General features: G+C 42.8%; 1 protein-coding gene and 1 long non-coding RNA gene across 2 annotated transcripts in view; one reads left to right on the forward strand and one right to left on the reverse strand.

Annotated features, from left to right (window-relative positions):
• Nucleotides 1–15108, forward strand: part of Cog5 (component of oligomeric golgi complex 5) — a 277239-nt gene that overhangs the window by 159804 nt on the left and 102327 nt on the right. The window contains exons 9-10 of the mRNA XM_005076235.4: nt 3957–4069; nt 5138–5215. Of these exons, the coding sequence (XP_005076292.1) occupies nt 3957–4069; nt 5138–5215 (191 nt within the window). The remainder of the gene's footprint in view (nt 1–3956; nt 4070–5137; nt 5216–15108) is intronic.
• LOC121139407 lies at nt 10444–13971 on the reverse strand. Its single transcript, XR_005876371.1, has 3 exons — nt 13542–13971; nt 13060–13236; nt 10444–11077 (listed from the first exon to the last, which is right to left on the reverse strand). It is a non-coding gene; the product is annotated as an uncharacterized LOC121139407 (long non-coding RNA).

Genomic DNA, 15108 nt, shown 5'->3' on the forward strand with positions numbered 1-15108 from the left:
CCTCTCCAGCATAGACTGTCATTGGTGTTCTTGATTTTAGCCATTCTGGCCAGTGTAAGATGATATCTCAGGGTTGTTTTGATTTACATTTCCTTAATGGCTAAGGATGTTGAGCACTTTCTTAAGTGTCTTTCAGCCATTTTCAATTCCTCTATCGAGAATTCTCTATTTAGCTCTGCACCCCACTTTTTAATTTTATTGTGAGGAGGGAACAAAGGAGATGCTGTGATAGAGGGAGCCAGTATAGGTTTGGAGAGAGGCACAGGGGAAATGTTTGGGGATCCACAGGGATGACCCCAACTAAGAATCTAGGCAGTGGTGGAGAGGCGGCCTTTGCTGCCCTTCCCCTATAATGGGATTGATAACTACCTTCATTACCATTCCTAGAGCCTTCATCCAGTAGCTGGTCGAAGCAGAAACAAGTACCCACAGATAAACACTGAGCCATACTCCTGGAATGCAGTTGTGGAGAGGGAGGAGGGATGAGCAAAGGAGCCAAGACAGTGCTGGAGAAACCCGCAGAAACAGTTGACCTGACCTAGTGAGAACATGGAGACCCTAGTCGTAAAGCTGGGGAACCAGCATTGAACCGAACCAAGCCCTCTGAATGTGGGTGCCAGCTAGGAGGCCTGGGAGGTCTATGGAACCTCTAACAGTGGACCCAGTGTTTATCCCTAGAGCACAAAGGACATTGGGAGCCCATTCCCTATGGAGGGATACTAATGCAGGCCAGATACAAGAAAGAGAGCCTAGACCCTCCTCCAGATGATGTGAAAGACTTTGATGATCCCCCGTGGAGGGCCTTACTATCCTTGGGAAGTGGGTAGGGAGTGGGCTTGGGGGGTCAGTGGAGAACATGGGAGGATGGGAGCTCAAGGGAATGAGGGGATTGTTATGTAAATAAGAGTGCTTCTAAAATAACAACAAAAAAAAGAAGGTAAAAGTTTCCAACATATAATAATGCAGAATAAAGCAAGGGATGGGGTTAATATTTTAGCTGCTGTATTATTTACAGAAGGAGAGATGAGAATAACTGAACTGGAATCCAGTGGGGCAGACTTTAACACTGTTGCTCCATGGCCAACAGTTAGGATGTGAGCTCCTTGGTGGTGTTGCTGCAGGCTGCATGGTTCGGCGTGGTGCACTCCTCTGCAGATGGTCCGTGCTCCTGGACTCTCTTGCTTCCTGCTGTCCCCATTACAGCTTGGGCTCTGCTCTAGTAGCTTCATGAAGCAGGTTTTTGGGGGACTAGCAACAGGCATTCTGTCCTGGTCATACACTGACTGTCCAGGCATTCTTTTGGAGTCTAAGTGGAAGTCTGTGTGCAGTCAGCATTAAATGGTCAATGCCAAGGTCTACTTCCTACTCACACAGTAACCAGGACCAAGCTGCCATTGAGTTCTTTGATGGGCATGCTCAATGGCACCATTCCTGGGGAAGTAGCTTCCTTTGTTTCTGTGTAAACAAGGACCCTCTTCTCCAAGCAGAGTCTTCTGAGCTTTGTCTGGCCAATTCTTGAGATACCTTCAAGGCATCCTTCCTATCATTTTGGGCTTGCCTCCTATTTGGGGGCTGTAATGTTTTCAGCAAACTACCTTACTTTGCCTCCATTTTAAATGTGTGGTTTGTTTGTTTGTTTTCTGCCAAGACTCGCAAGTTTTATTATGATTTTTCACTGTGTTTTTTATCCCTATTTTCACTTTAAATCAGGCACAACATAACAAGCAATAGTCATCCTATAGCCTGAATACTTGACATTTCTAAGATAATTGGTCTTTTATCTTTAAATTCAGCATTTCCTCACTGTCTTAAAGCCTGTAACACAAATAGCCTCCAGCCCAGTTCCTGTTTCCTTCTATGACCTGTGAGCCTTGCCTTGACTGTGAATTCTTACCAGGGGTTTTGGTGTTCCAAACTCCCACTGAATCAACTCAAAAACAGACTGTATCCTTTTGGTTTAATTATTTTATTTTTAATTTTTATTATATTTTGTTTATTTCTGTTTGTAGGGGCATGCACGTCATGGTACATGTATGGAGGTTAGAAACAACCAATTGGAGTTGATTCTCTTCTTCCAATATGTGAGGCCTGGGAATTAAGCTCAGCCTGCCATGCTTGTCAGCAAGCTCCTTTACCTGCTGAGTCATTTTGCCAGCCCTTTTATCCTTTTAAAATGATTGTTTCTCCCTATTTACTCATGACTTGTTTTTTATCAGTCTACTGTTTCCAGTATCCTTTCGTTGGCCTGGTTTTTCCCAGATTGTTTTGAGGAAACTGTTACGACACAGGGATGGAGCCTGACTGGTTTGAGAAAAGAGGGAGGCTAAGGCCATGTGCTCTGTGGAGATGAGCCTGTTAAAGTAGGAGTCCTGGGCTGAAGGGCAATGAGACGAGGGGAGGACTCGAGTACTGCTGAGTGCGCAGGAAGGGAGAGCGCAGGCAGAGGGAGGAATCCAGCTGAATTTGGCCTGTGCACTGAACCAGGCCATGACAGGAGAGGGGCGAGGGAGGACAAGAGAGGAGATGCCCAGAGACCAGTGTAGCCACAAGAGCCAAGTTACACAGGGGCGGGGCTGCTGGAAGTGAAGCAGACGGGGGCGTGGTCAGAAGTGCTGGGCGGAGCCAAAAGCCCTGAGTGATGCCTGGTCAGCCTTTTGTCCTCCATATCTGAGACCTAACAAGGCCCATGTGAGCTGGGATCGGACCTTGAGGGGAGAGAGCCACTAGGAACGTTATGAGAACACTAAGAAAGTTAGCTTAAAGCAAAAAGACTAGGAGAGAGAGTTGTCCTGGACCGCTTGGCAGGGGACCACACTTCAGAGGCGCCCTCTGTCTCTGCACAGAGCGGGCTATTCTGACTGGGGTCTTTCAGGGGGTGGTAGCAAGCTCCACACTACATGATGTTAGTCTGCATAGTGTGGGTGACAAGAGCCAAGTACTGGCCGGGACCATAACCTCTTTCAGCCTCAAGCAGGAGGAGCTGCAAGCCCACAGCCTCACCATAGCGGGAAAGCTGTCTGAGTCTGCGGCCTGATTCCTGCAGACTGCCAGGGTCTTCTAGAGTAACCAACAAGGTTAATTGGCAGGCCTGTGATCTAATAGCCATCCCTTCCAGTCAAGTTCATAGGTTTTTATTGTTGTTGTTTTGATAAATAGCCATTTACTCTGAACATTTTGCACAATAGATAACTGATTTTGCATTGTATTTTCATATTATGGTAGTGATATGATGATCTGGTTTCACCAATGGGCTCTGGTTTGATTGGTTGGTTTGGGGAAGGATGGTTGTAGAAATAAAAACTTGGATGCTAGATATGCTTATAATTTTTGAGGGGTCATTGCCGCTCTGCTCTTTTGGTAGACAGGTTTGGAAATGCCTTTAATTTCCATTGCTTTGTTCACTTTTACTCTGTTTATAATGAGAACATTGGTTGCTGCTTTTAAACATATACCTGAACTAGCTGCAGGCCTGTTACATCTAAACTGCACACACAGCAAACCTGTTACATTTATATTTTCCTTGATGTTCGTTTTGCCCATAGCATATTTTCTACTAAAGTGTTCTGTTATTTTAAATTATTTCCATTAACTGGTTTCCCCATGGTTGTGTTGTTAATAATTTCATTGACTCAATATTTACTTAAATTCAGTTTTGGGGCTTGTCTTTGTCATTCTTGTAAACTTAATTTTGAATATGTAAAATGTTTACTTTGTTTCATGACTCATCCCCCTCTTTCCCTTTTAAGGAAACTGTTTTCATTAATTTTCATTTTGTTTTTATTGCCCCACGCATATGATTGTATGGTACTTTCCTTACTACACACAAAGATTCTGCTTATATTGTGCATAAGAAGCTATTTGTGAGAGGGGAGACCTCTTGGTTTTTGTCTTCCTTGTACTTTTTTTGTTGTATTTGGGAACTCACATTTTCCCATTTCTCTGTTCCTCTTAACCAGGAGGCCCCGGGCGAGCTGCCATGCCAACCCCAGGAAACACGGCAGCTTTTCGTGCTTCTCTCTGGACCAATATGGAAAAACTTATGGATCATATCTGTGCTGCTTGTGGGCAGGTAAGTATTGCAAAAGATGGGAAGAGCTTTCCAGATAAAGTAGCTCCTGGAACTTAGGGCAGGTCTTATCCCTGATGCCCCAGCCCCTCTGCTGACTGCGGGGTGCACAGGCTGGGACATGGGTCTCTTTTCATCCCTGATGCCCCAGCCCCTCTGCTGACTGCGGGGTGCACAGGCTGGGACATGGGTCTCTTTTCATCCCTGATGCCCCAGCCCCTCTGCTGACTGCGGGGTGCACAGGCTGGGACATGGGTCTCTTTTCATCCCTGATGCCCCAGCCCCTCTGCTGACTGCGGGGTGCATAGGCTGGGACATGGGTCTCTTCTCATCCCTGATGCCCCAGCCCCTCTGCTGACTGCGGGGTGCACAGGCTGGGACATGGGTCTCTTTTCATCCCTGATGCCCCAGCCCCTCTGCTGACTGCGGGGTGCATAGGCTGGGACATGGGTCTCTTCTCATCCCTGATGCCCCAGCCCCTCTGCTGACTGCGGGGTGCACAGGCTGGGACATGGGTCTCTTTTCATCCCTGATGCCCCAGCCCCTCTGCTGACTGCGGGGTGCACAGGCTGGGACATGGGTCTCTTTTCATCCCTGATGCCCCAGCCCCTCTGCTGACTGCGGGGTGCACAGGCTGGGACATGGGTCTCTTCTCATCCCTGATGCCCCAGCCCCTCTGCTGACTGCGGGGTGCACAGGCTGGGACATGGGTCTCTTTTCATCCCTGATGCCCCAGCCCCTCTGCTGACTGCGGGGTGCATAGGCTGGGACATGGGTCTCTTCTCATCCCTGATGCCCCAGCCCCTCTGCTGACTGCGGGGTGCACAGGCTGGGACATGGGTCTCTTCTCATGCCTGATGCCCGAGCCCTCTGCTGGCTGCGGGGCGCATGGGCTGGGACACGTTGCACTTCCCTGTCCTTGTCCTCTTGTCCCTCTGCTAGTGGTAATGCTGTTCTTGAGGAGTTTCTGAAATATACCTTGCTTTCCCCAGTTCCTAAGTGTTAAGGTTGGTTTCACTTGGAAATGCCCAGTTAAATATACTTTGCCTCTCTCTCCTGCCCCACCTTTAGGTACAGCATCTACAAAAAGTACTAACCAAGAAGAGAGATCCTGTTTCTCATGTTTGTTTCATTGAAGAAATAGTTAAGGTATGTCTAAAGAAGAATAGTTGTGTCTCGCTCATGCAGAAAGTTGGAAGATATCAGCAAGCGATAGGGTAACTGTATATCAAAGGCAATGTATTTATTGGCAGCTACAAATTTCCCTTGCAAGGAAATGGCAGCAGGGGTGTGGTCTAATTTCTGAAGTGTACTACACACTTTGTATTTCTGGCATGTAAGTGATGGCTTGTAATGTTTCCAAAATTTCCACTAGAAAGTAGCCTGAAGTATTTTGGTATTTAAGAAATTTAAACAGTAGTCATGATAGCACTCTCACTTAAGGCCACAGAACTCATCCCATTATTAGTTAGCTCCACGATTTTCTTTGCTGTGTCCACTTTTCATGTTGTAAGATCTCCTTGTCCTTTACTAGCTGCTAGCTTTTGGACCATTAGGACTCCTTTCAAGGCAGGGAAATCTCTGATTCTACATCTTAGTCACTAATTTTGAAGTGCTCTTATAATTGTTAACAGAATAAGGAATTATAATCCTATTTATTATTAAAGCCTAACCTTGAATGTGTTAAATAAAAATATTAGTATGCTCCCATTAACATGCCACCATTTCCAGCCAGAATAAAAATCTTAATGCAAAGTATTTATCATTTGTAAAGTTTGGCTATGTCTAGAATAATGACTGTCTTCCTAATTTAAGAGTTCAGCCTTTTATGTTTGTTTCTCTGTGTGAGTACATGTGTAAGTGTGTGAGTATACATGTGAGTATGCCTGTGTACATGTGTAAGTTTATGAGTATGCATATGAGTATGCATGTGTACATGTGTAAGTGTGTGAGTATGCATGCGAGTATGCATGTGCACATGTGTAAGTAACATATGACATGTGTTGGTGCGGGTCCCTACACATGTGGACACCAGAGGGAGACATCAGGGCCCCGCCTTTTCATTCTCTGCCTTATTTGAGCCTGGAGCTAGACCGGCAGCCTCCTGTCTGTGCCCCAGTGCTGGGGTTGTCCACAGAGAAGTCCTGCCCACTCTTCCCTGCGTGCTGGGGGCTTGAATTCAGGTTCTCATGCTTTCCTGAAAGGCATCCTTCTTACCCATTAAGCCATCTCTCTAGCTCTGGGCTTGTCTTTTAAATCTGTGAGAGCATATTGTAAAAATAAGAGAAAACAATGTAAATAATTCTTAATGAAAAATGTTTCTTACATTATGGGCTTTTTATGATATCTATTTAGAAATTACGCTTTTTTTCCTAAAGATATCAATAGTAATAAATATTTTTCTTTTTACATTAAAATCCAATAGAACTTAAAAGTAATTTGTTTGTTTATTTATTTATTTATTTATAGTCTGTATCAGAAATTCAGCGAAAGGTCACTTAAACGACGCTTCCCATTAGTTTTACTGTATGGTGCAGCTAGCTATAGGAATAATGGCTGTAAGTAGGAAACTGAGCCTCTCTTCCAGATTTCCTTGCTAGGAACCAAGCAGTTCCCATGCTTTTGCAACTCACTGGAGACTAGAATACAATTTCTGCGTTTGATAGTTCTTTTGGCAAATTCTTTCTTTTTTCAAAAACTTTTCATTATCTCCTATGTTATAGTTGTTGTAATTAATGTCTGTTACTGTTCAATTTTTAAGTATTGATACTTGAAGTTTTAAATTTTACTTTAAAATATTTAATTTTTAGAGCAACTTTAGTTTATAAAATGCTAAATAGAAAAAGTGAATTATGCGAAACCCAGGGAACTGTAAAATGATAAGGCTAGAAGTAAGCTTCAGTAATATCCTTAGTTGTTCATGAGTTGTGACACATATACTACACCACCTTAAGATACTGTTTGTAAATGCTTCATTATGTAGATGTGTATTACCTTATGTCCTTATGCTTCGCTATAGAGCCATACAAAGTAGTCGGACTTTTTCCCTTCCCTAAACCCCAACTTTATACTTGACATTTTCATAATAATAGTGTTAACGTTTTAGCCTTTGGAAAGCTGAATTGTTAAGTTCTGCTTTTTTTGTTTGTTTGATTTTGTTTTTTTAAGGCAGGGTTTCCTCTGTGTAACCCTGGCCATTTTGAAACTCACTCCATAGACCAGGCTTGCCTCAAACTCACAGAGGTCCACCCACCTCTGCCTCCTGAGTGCCAAGATTAAAGATGTGTGCCTCCAGCTCTCCCTATAAGGTCTGCTTTCTTAGTACTAATTCAGACAATGTCAAAGGAAGGCAGTATACTGATTAGTGACTTAAGCCTTGACTTCCCAGCACTAAACTCTGTCTAAACTGATCATATGCTATAGCCTTTCAGAGCCTCAGCTAATCAAATGGAAATGGTTATGTTGCCACTGAAATGAGATACTCTGAGTAGGAAAAAAAGAAGTAAAATCCAGATATAGCAGTTCGTTGTACCAGGCTCAATAATGATAGGACAGTGGGCAATAATAAGACTCAATGGTATGATATGATAATTGCTATTTCAGTCTTAAAATCCTACAGTACAGTTTTTTTTGTTTGTTTGTTTGTTTGTTTTTGGTTTTTCAAGACAGGGTTTCTCTGTGGCTTTGGAGGCTGTCCTGGAACTCACTTTGTAGACCAGGCTGGCCTCGAACTCACAGAGATCTGCCTGCCTCTGCCTCCCGAGTGCTGGGATTAAAGGCGTGCGCCAACAACACCCGGCTACAGTACACTTTTTAAGGTTCATACGCTTATCAAAAGCTAGGTAATAAAGAACCCTGAAACATGAGGAAACCAGTTTTATTTTAAAACTTTTAGTTTTTGCCACGCTGTGGTGGCACAGGCCTTTAATCCTACTATTCGGGAGTCAGAGGCAGGTGGATTTATGTGAGTTCAAGATCAGCCTGGTTTTCAGAGCGAGTTCCTGGACAGCCAGGGCTACATACTGAGAAACCCTGTCTTGCAAAGCCAACATAAAATAAATAAGTAAATAAATAAATAAATGTTTAGTTTTCAGCTTGGTTATAGCTAAGATGCTTGATTCTGGGTGTGAGGAAGGGCAGTGTGTATAACATCTGTAGTTTAACAGTGTGGGTGTTCTGACGAGGTAGTTTCTGCTTTGCCTTATTACCTTGGAGGCGGTGTAGTCGATGTCCATCCTGTTGTCAAGAACACATCAATATGGAGCAATAAATTGGGTTGGATATAAGATGATCCTGGACCAGTTATATGTAGTATAGTAAATAAAGCCTGTGGATATTTTGGTAGAAGTGTGGAGCCGTTTCAAAGCTCTTAATTACCAGAAGTGACTAATTCTGCTACTGGTCATTTCATAAATGCCTTGTAAAAATTAACCTGTATTACCTTGATATGCTCACGTGAAACAGCACACTCACACTCGTCAGTTCATGCATCTGTTCAATTCTCTATTTTCCTCTTTCTGTAGTGTTTCCTATAACTTCCATGAATGAGTCAATAATTTCTTTAAAAGGAAAGGTTTGAGGCCGATGATTAGACACTAGGTGTTCAAGTTTAGGGATAGATGGATGGCTCAGTGGTTAAGTGTGTCACCACCTGGCCTCTCTGAGTTTTCTGCAGCTCCACTTCCAGGGGATCTGACACCCTCTTCTGGACACCCTCTTTTGAGCACCAGGCACACACATGCTGCACAGACATACATGCAGGCAAAACATTTGCAACCCTTAAAATAAAATTAAAAAATCTAAATTTGGAAAAAAAAGTTTAGGATAGCAGAACAGAAGAGTTTGTTACTTTTGGCCCAGCAAGAGTTCCAGTATCACTGTAGAGTCAGACTACTTTGTAATAAAATTGGCTCTAAAGTATCTAGCAAATTATAGACAACATAGTGAAAACAGGCTGTAGATTTTCATAGACAGAATTAAGCCAGCTTAATTGCATTGGGATGTAGAATGATACTTTCATTTTCTAGGCCAACAATAAGCCAACAATTTTTATCTTCCAACAGAGTTTTGTAATCATGTGTGTAGGATGCGTTAAGCTAACTTTGGAATGTGTTCAGCATTTTAAGCTGCTGTAGTACTAATGAGAATTTTAACTATGCCAAGAATGTGTTTTATTTTGCCCTTTTAGACATAGCATATGATTCAATAATAGCATGGAAACTCTAATTAGAAAAGTTTAATGCACCCAAATTCAAAACCTTAACATTGTACATAAATATGCAACCTGAATGTGGCTTCTTAATGTATTAAAGAGCTGAATCCAGGTAAGTCTGTTAGACAGAAGATATAATATTACTGGAGAGTACTCTGTCTGTACAGGTTGGGTGATTCATGTATATTTTTTTTCTTTTGGAGACAAGAACTCTTTAATATAGCCTCATAGCCTTGGCTGTCCTGGAACTCACTTTGTAGACCTGGCTGGCCTTGAACTCACAGAAATCCTCCTGCCTCTGCCTTCTAAGTGCTGGGATTAATGGTGTATGCCACCACCACCTGGTGAGATGAGATAGCCCTAAGGCCTTATCACTATAGCAGAAGCAAACGAGTAGCAGAGAAGCCTTGCATGAAGTTGATACTATGTCACAGGAACAAGCAAGGTTATGGATGCTAACAATGCCTCTATTCCCACCAGAAACAACTACCAGCCTTTGGTAAAGGAAAGCATCTGTAGCTTTAGTCATCAGACTACTGCATGTACTACAGTCCCAGGCAGTATCAGTTCACAGTGAAAAATGCCCAGTCCTCTAAATTGAATGCTGTTATTGATATCTAACAGGAAAAAAAAAAAGCAAAGAAACTCTTAGACTTTGAAAATGTCTCTAGCACACTACAGATTTGGTATATTAGAATTATTTGATAAACTAAGTAAATAGTTGAAAATAATAGGAAAATTGAAAAACAAAATTATCAAATATTATTTTTAAAAGTAGCCAAATAGAACATTTGAAAATAAAAATCATTGGGAGCTGGCAAGATGACTCAGCAGATACAGGTGACAGCCATGTCAGCCTGAGTTTGAACCCTAGAGCCCATATGAAGGTAAAAGCAGAGAAGTCCTCCTCTAGTTGTCCTTCGACCTCTCCACATGCAGCAGGACACATGTACCCACATGAACACACAGTACTAAAGCGAGTGAGTAAACAGGCGAGATAAAGGTCAGCAGGTTGTTTAAGCAGCGGTGTGTGCAAACCGACAGAAGCTAGAGGCCAGGCACAGAGTTAACGCCAATGTAAAACCGGATAGTCGAGTATGATTTTAATGTAGACCTCATTGGAAAAAAGGAAGCCAGGGAGTATAAAAGACAACCTCTGCTATCATCTAACTCATTCAAGAAAACGCTGGACAGAATCCAAAATTCATTCCTGATGGAAGTTCTTTATAAAGTAAGACTAGAACTATCATTTCTCAAGCTGGTAAAAAGTTCCGATGAAAAACACAAATGGGTAACATTTTCAATATAATGGTAGAACCAGATACTTTTTCCCTCAGATAGTGTAGAAGACAAGGGTTTCCTTTCTGTTTACGCGTGTTTCACATTGTTCTGTCTGTTGCAGTCGGTAAGAAAAAGAAACAAAAGACTTCCTTTTGGGAACAAAAAAATTAAAGTATGTCATAGGTGACATGATTACCTTCAAACATGTACAGATGTACACATACATGGTGTCTTACCCAGATGCAAACTCACAAAATCCAATGTCAAAGACGATAATAGAGCTATTAAGTTACTTTTGCATTGCTACAGAATACAAAATACACAACCCCTATGATGTCTTTGTCAGTGTTCTGTTGCTATGAAAGGGCACCATGACCACAGCAACTCATAGAAGGAAATATTCAGTTGGGATCTGCTTACAGTTTCAAGGGTTTGGGCCGTCTTTATCCTGACAGGGATCATGGGGAGACACAGGAGACACAGTGCTGGAGAAGCAGCTGACAGTTATGCATCTGGATCTGCAGACACAGGAAGAGAGAGACACTGTGCCTGGTTTGGATTTTGAAAACCTCAGAGTCCACCTCCAGTGACACATTTCTTCTAACAAGGCCACACCTCCTAATCCTTTCAAATAGTGCCACTCCCTGGTGGCCGAACCTTCAAATGCACGAGCTTATGGGACCGTTCTTATTCAGGTTGACACATAACAATAAAGAACCTAGCTCCACTTTCTCTATTTCTACTGTCATTTACAGGGAATTGAACCATATTAATTTTAACAATTATACTGTTTTTATGTAAGGATACCTTTATTTCTCAGAGATCAGTTTATTTCTTCAAAGCCATTGTTCTTTTACTTACTCTCTAATAGTTCACAGAGAAAAAGAATGAAGATGATAAGGTCAGCGTGGCTGATTGGAGCAAACAAACAGTGAATGGGTTTTTTCTTATTTTAGTATAATATCTCTAAATTTAAATTTCCATAAAAATTAAAGTTTATATAAAAACATGAGGATACTATGAAGAACTAATTTTAAGATGTACGTAGAAATGAACACATTTCTAGATAAATAACAACCTTGCAAGTGTCAACTTAGAATTGGAAAGCACAATCTATTTTCCTGTAGCTTTTAAAGAAATTGTGCCTGCTGTTTACACTCTTACCATCAAGAAAACCGTCAGCCCAGATACTTCTTTAAGTGTATTTTACAAAGAATTCAAGGAAGAGATTATTTTGTTATCCTCAAGAAGAGGAGTACTCCCCATTTACCCAACCCATTTAGTCACTCTGTTACACCTTAATACTAATCACAAAGACGAGAAGGAAAGTTATAATCCAGTCCTACTCAGAAGTATACATTGAAAAAAAAGCTACAATATTAATTACTGCAACAGAGCTCAGCAGTATTACTGTCTTGATATAGAGGACGTATTTGACAGTTAATGTATGAATGTCTAACAACAACAACAACAACAAAAAAAAAGCATTAAAGAGACACTAGAACCTTTCAGTTAGACATTTGGAATTCCAGTTCCTCATTTGGTTCCTTTTTTGTGTGTTTGTTTTGTGTTTTTCTAAAAGCAGGGTTTCAAGACAGAGTTTCTCTGTGTAGCCCTGACTGTCCTGGAACTCACTCTGTAGAACAGGCTGGCCTCGAACTCAAGAGTTCTGCCTGCTTCTGCCTCCCTAGTACTAGGATGAGGGCATGTGCCACCACGCCTGGATCCTCATTTGATTCTTGGTTAGCAAATATTTTCTTCCCCCGTGCCTGTCTTTTTACTTTATTGACTATTGTCTGTATGTGTGTATACGTGTATTCCACTCATGTGTGCATATTTGTGTTTGCACATGTGTTGACATATGCATGTAAATGAGGCTACTCAAATTACTAGCTTAAAGCCTATTTCATCTCACATAGAGTGCTGTCTAGGACCAGCAGTGCTTTCGCAGCCTGAGTAACTGGATCACAAAGGACAGGATTTGAGTTTGGAGAGACTTGGCTGTCTGTCTGTCTGTCTGTCTGTCTGTCTGTGTAGACAATGAAACTTTATTTAAAAGCCAAGCCACTTGGAAAATATATTGCCGGCTTGACAGGAAACAGATAGTATATCACTGTTTCAAGTAATTAACTGGTATAAATACAACAAAGTACCTATCCCAAAGCTAAGCTGCCATGTTGGGGCAGCAGCAGTGCTCTGCAGAGCGCAGGTAAAAACGGCCTTTGGTAAGGTGTGTGCCTGTCTTGCTCTGTGTTGATCCTAGTTTTCCTTGGCTCAAGTTGCTTACTTTTAAGCCTCCTTGTTGCTAGTGGATTACCTCTATAAGGCTCTGTTAATTCAGGGGCCTGTGTGAATAATAATGGGTTTGAACTTTTATCTGTGAACTCTAGGTTTTTCCCAAGCCTAGAACTTCTCAGCAGTTCCTATTAGACTGGTTACTCTCAGCTACTAGTGTGTGAGTGACAGTCAGATCCCATTGCTGCTTATGGGCATATGTTACCTTGCTGCAGAAATCAGTGAAGGAAACTTCTCCACGCAGAACAACACTGCCCTGTTTCTTCAGGGGCTTCCAGAATAACAAAATTTGAAGAAATGAACTTTCCCATCTTTATGGCCAGAAAATACAACCTTGAGAAGTTTTTCAAATTGCTCTGTGTCTTAAATCCACTTTGTGCCACTGCATATAAGACAAAACCAAACAGAAAAGATCTGGAACGGAACCTTTTCCTACCTGGGTTTTGTTACAGAGCACGTTCAGGTTAGTGGTAAACGGAAGCTTGGCAGCAGATACATCTCTCCTCAAAATAACCAGCAGGCTGAGGAGACCTGCTGACTTGGATGTCTGTGCAGTGGGAACTTGAGCCCTTGGGACAAAGGCAGTCTCTAGTGCCAGAGCAAGCAGGAGGGATTCTAGGATCTAGACTTCTCCCCTGTGCTTATATCTGTGACCCACATTTTAGCATCCCCTTCTTTCCACCTCACCTTCCAAGATCCAGATGCAAAGCAACTGTGTCAGAGGTTAGCGCCATTTGCCTGGAACTTGTGTGTCCCGTTTTCCACATTGATAAACTCTGTTTAACAGACTAAATGTTCATTCTTCCTTTTAAATGGCCTCCAGTAGCCCCATGGCCACTGGCAATCAGCTCTACTTCCCGTGGAGAACAGAGTCGGACGCCTTCATCTCCTTGGTCATTGCTGGGATGAGGTGCGTGTGGTCATCCACACACTGGGCACAGCTGCCAGCCGTCACTTCACCTGCAGCTCTCTACGCCCTGAATCCACGGTGTCTGACTTTGTCACTGCTGCACCAGGCCAGCCGGTCCTGGAGCCTTTCCAGCTCACTGGTCACCAAGGCCTGGGCTTGAACCAGAGCCTGGCATCGCATTGCACTGGTGCACCTGCTGCACAGGTGCCTGGCTGTCCCACAGAAGCTGGCACTGCACCCAGACACGAGGTCTCCACCTCTTACCACAGTGTCCACAGCCTCCTGCGTCAGAGTCGCGGCACCTCCACATGGCAACACCTCATCTGTCGTTTGTCTGTCCCTCCATCCGTCCATCTATTTTTTTAGCTCGTTTTTTTTGGGGAGGGTGGTCAGGCAAGATGAGACTTAACCCCTCAGGGTTATTTTTTAGCAAAGTGAACTTTTTTCTTTGTCTTATGTTTGCAAATCCAGGATTTCTCTGCTTTGAGTTCAGAGGGTGATTAAGAACTAATTTAAAATTCATATCCATTTGGTGTCTTTGATCGAGTCTGCCGGCTTCCTCATTGCTGACACTCTCTCCACAGAGGTCTCTGGCACAGACTTTTCCCTGAGTCATTTGCGTCCTCATCACTTTTGATCTTAGCCTGGCTCTATGCATCTCTCTGGCCTTTTCTCAGTCAGCTTACTTGACTTAGGAACACTTTGTCAAGGTTGGAGAAAGGGTGTCCCTTATCACCCTCACTTAATACCTTTGTCTAGAAGTACAAGGAAGTTGTACCCTTTCTCCCAGGGTCCTCCTCTGTTTGTTCTTATTGACAGACGTTTCTGTTTCACAAGCCGCTCTCAAATAAACACACCAAAGCTTGTGTTGATTACAAATGATCGGCTAATGGCTCAGGCTTGTCACTAGCTAACTCTTCTATTGTAAAAATTAACCCATATTACTTGGCACCTTTTCTCATACGGCATGCCCGTCTGGCTTCTCTCTGCATCTGCTTGCTAGTCCCCAGCTCCTCTCTTCCTCCCAGCATTCTCAGTTTGGCTCTCCTGCCTAACTTTATCCTGTTCAGGTATTGGTCAGTCACTTTCTTTACTAGCCCAATCGCAGTGACACATACTCACACAGTGTAAGGGAGCATCCATGGTTCTGATAGGTACTTACTTTTCTTCAGTCTCCTCTAATAGAACCCCTCCCCCATGTTTACATCTGAGAACAACGCCCAAACCTGCTGTATTAGTCAGGGTTCTGCAAAGGAACCAAACTGATTAAGTGAATGCACATATATTAAAAAGAGATGTATTAGCATGGCCTATAGGCTGTGGTCTCCTGCCGGAAAGGCAAGG

The sequence above is a fragment of the Mesocricetus auratus genome, unplaced genomic scaffold, assembly GCF_017639785.1.
Source record: "Mesocricetus auratus isolate SY011 unplaced genomic scaffold, BCM_Maur_2.0 Super-Scaffold_15014, whole genome shotgun sequence".
NCBI lineage: Eukaryota > Metazoa > Chordata > Mammalia > Rodentia > Cricetidae > Mesocricetus > Mesocricetus auratus.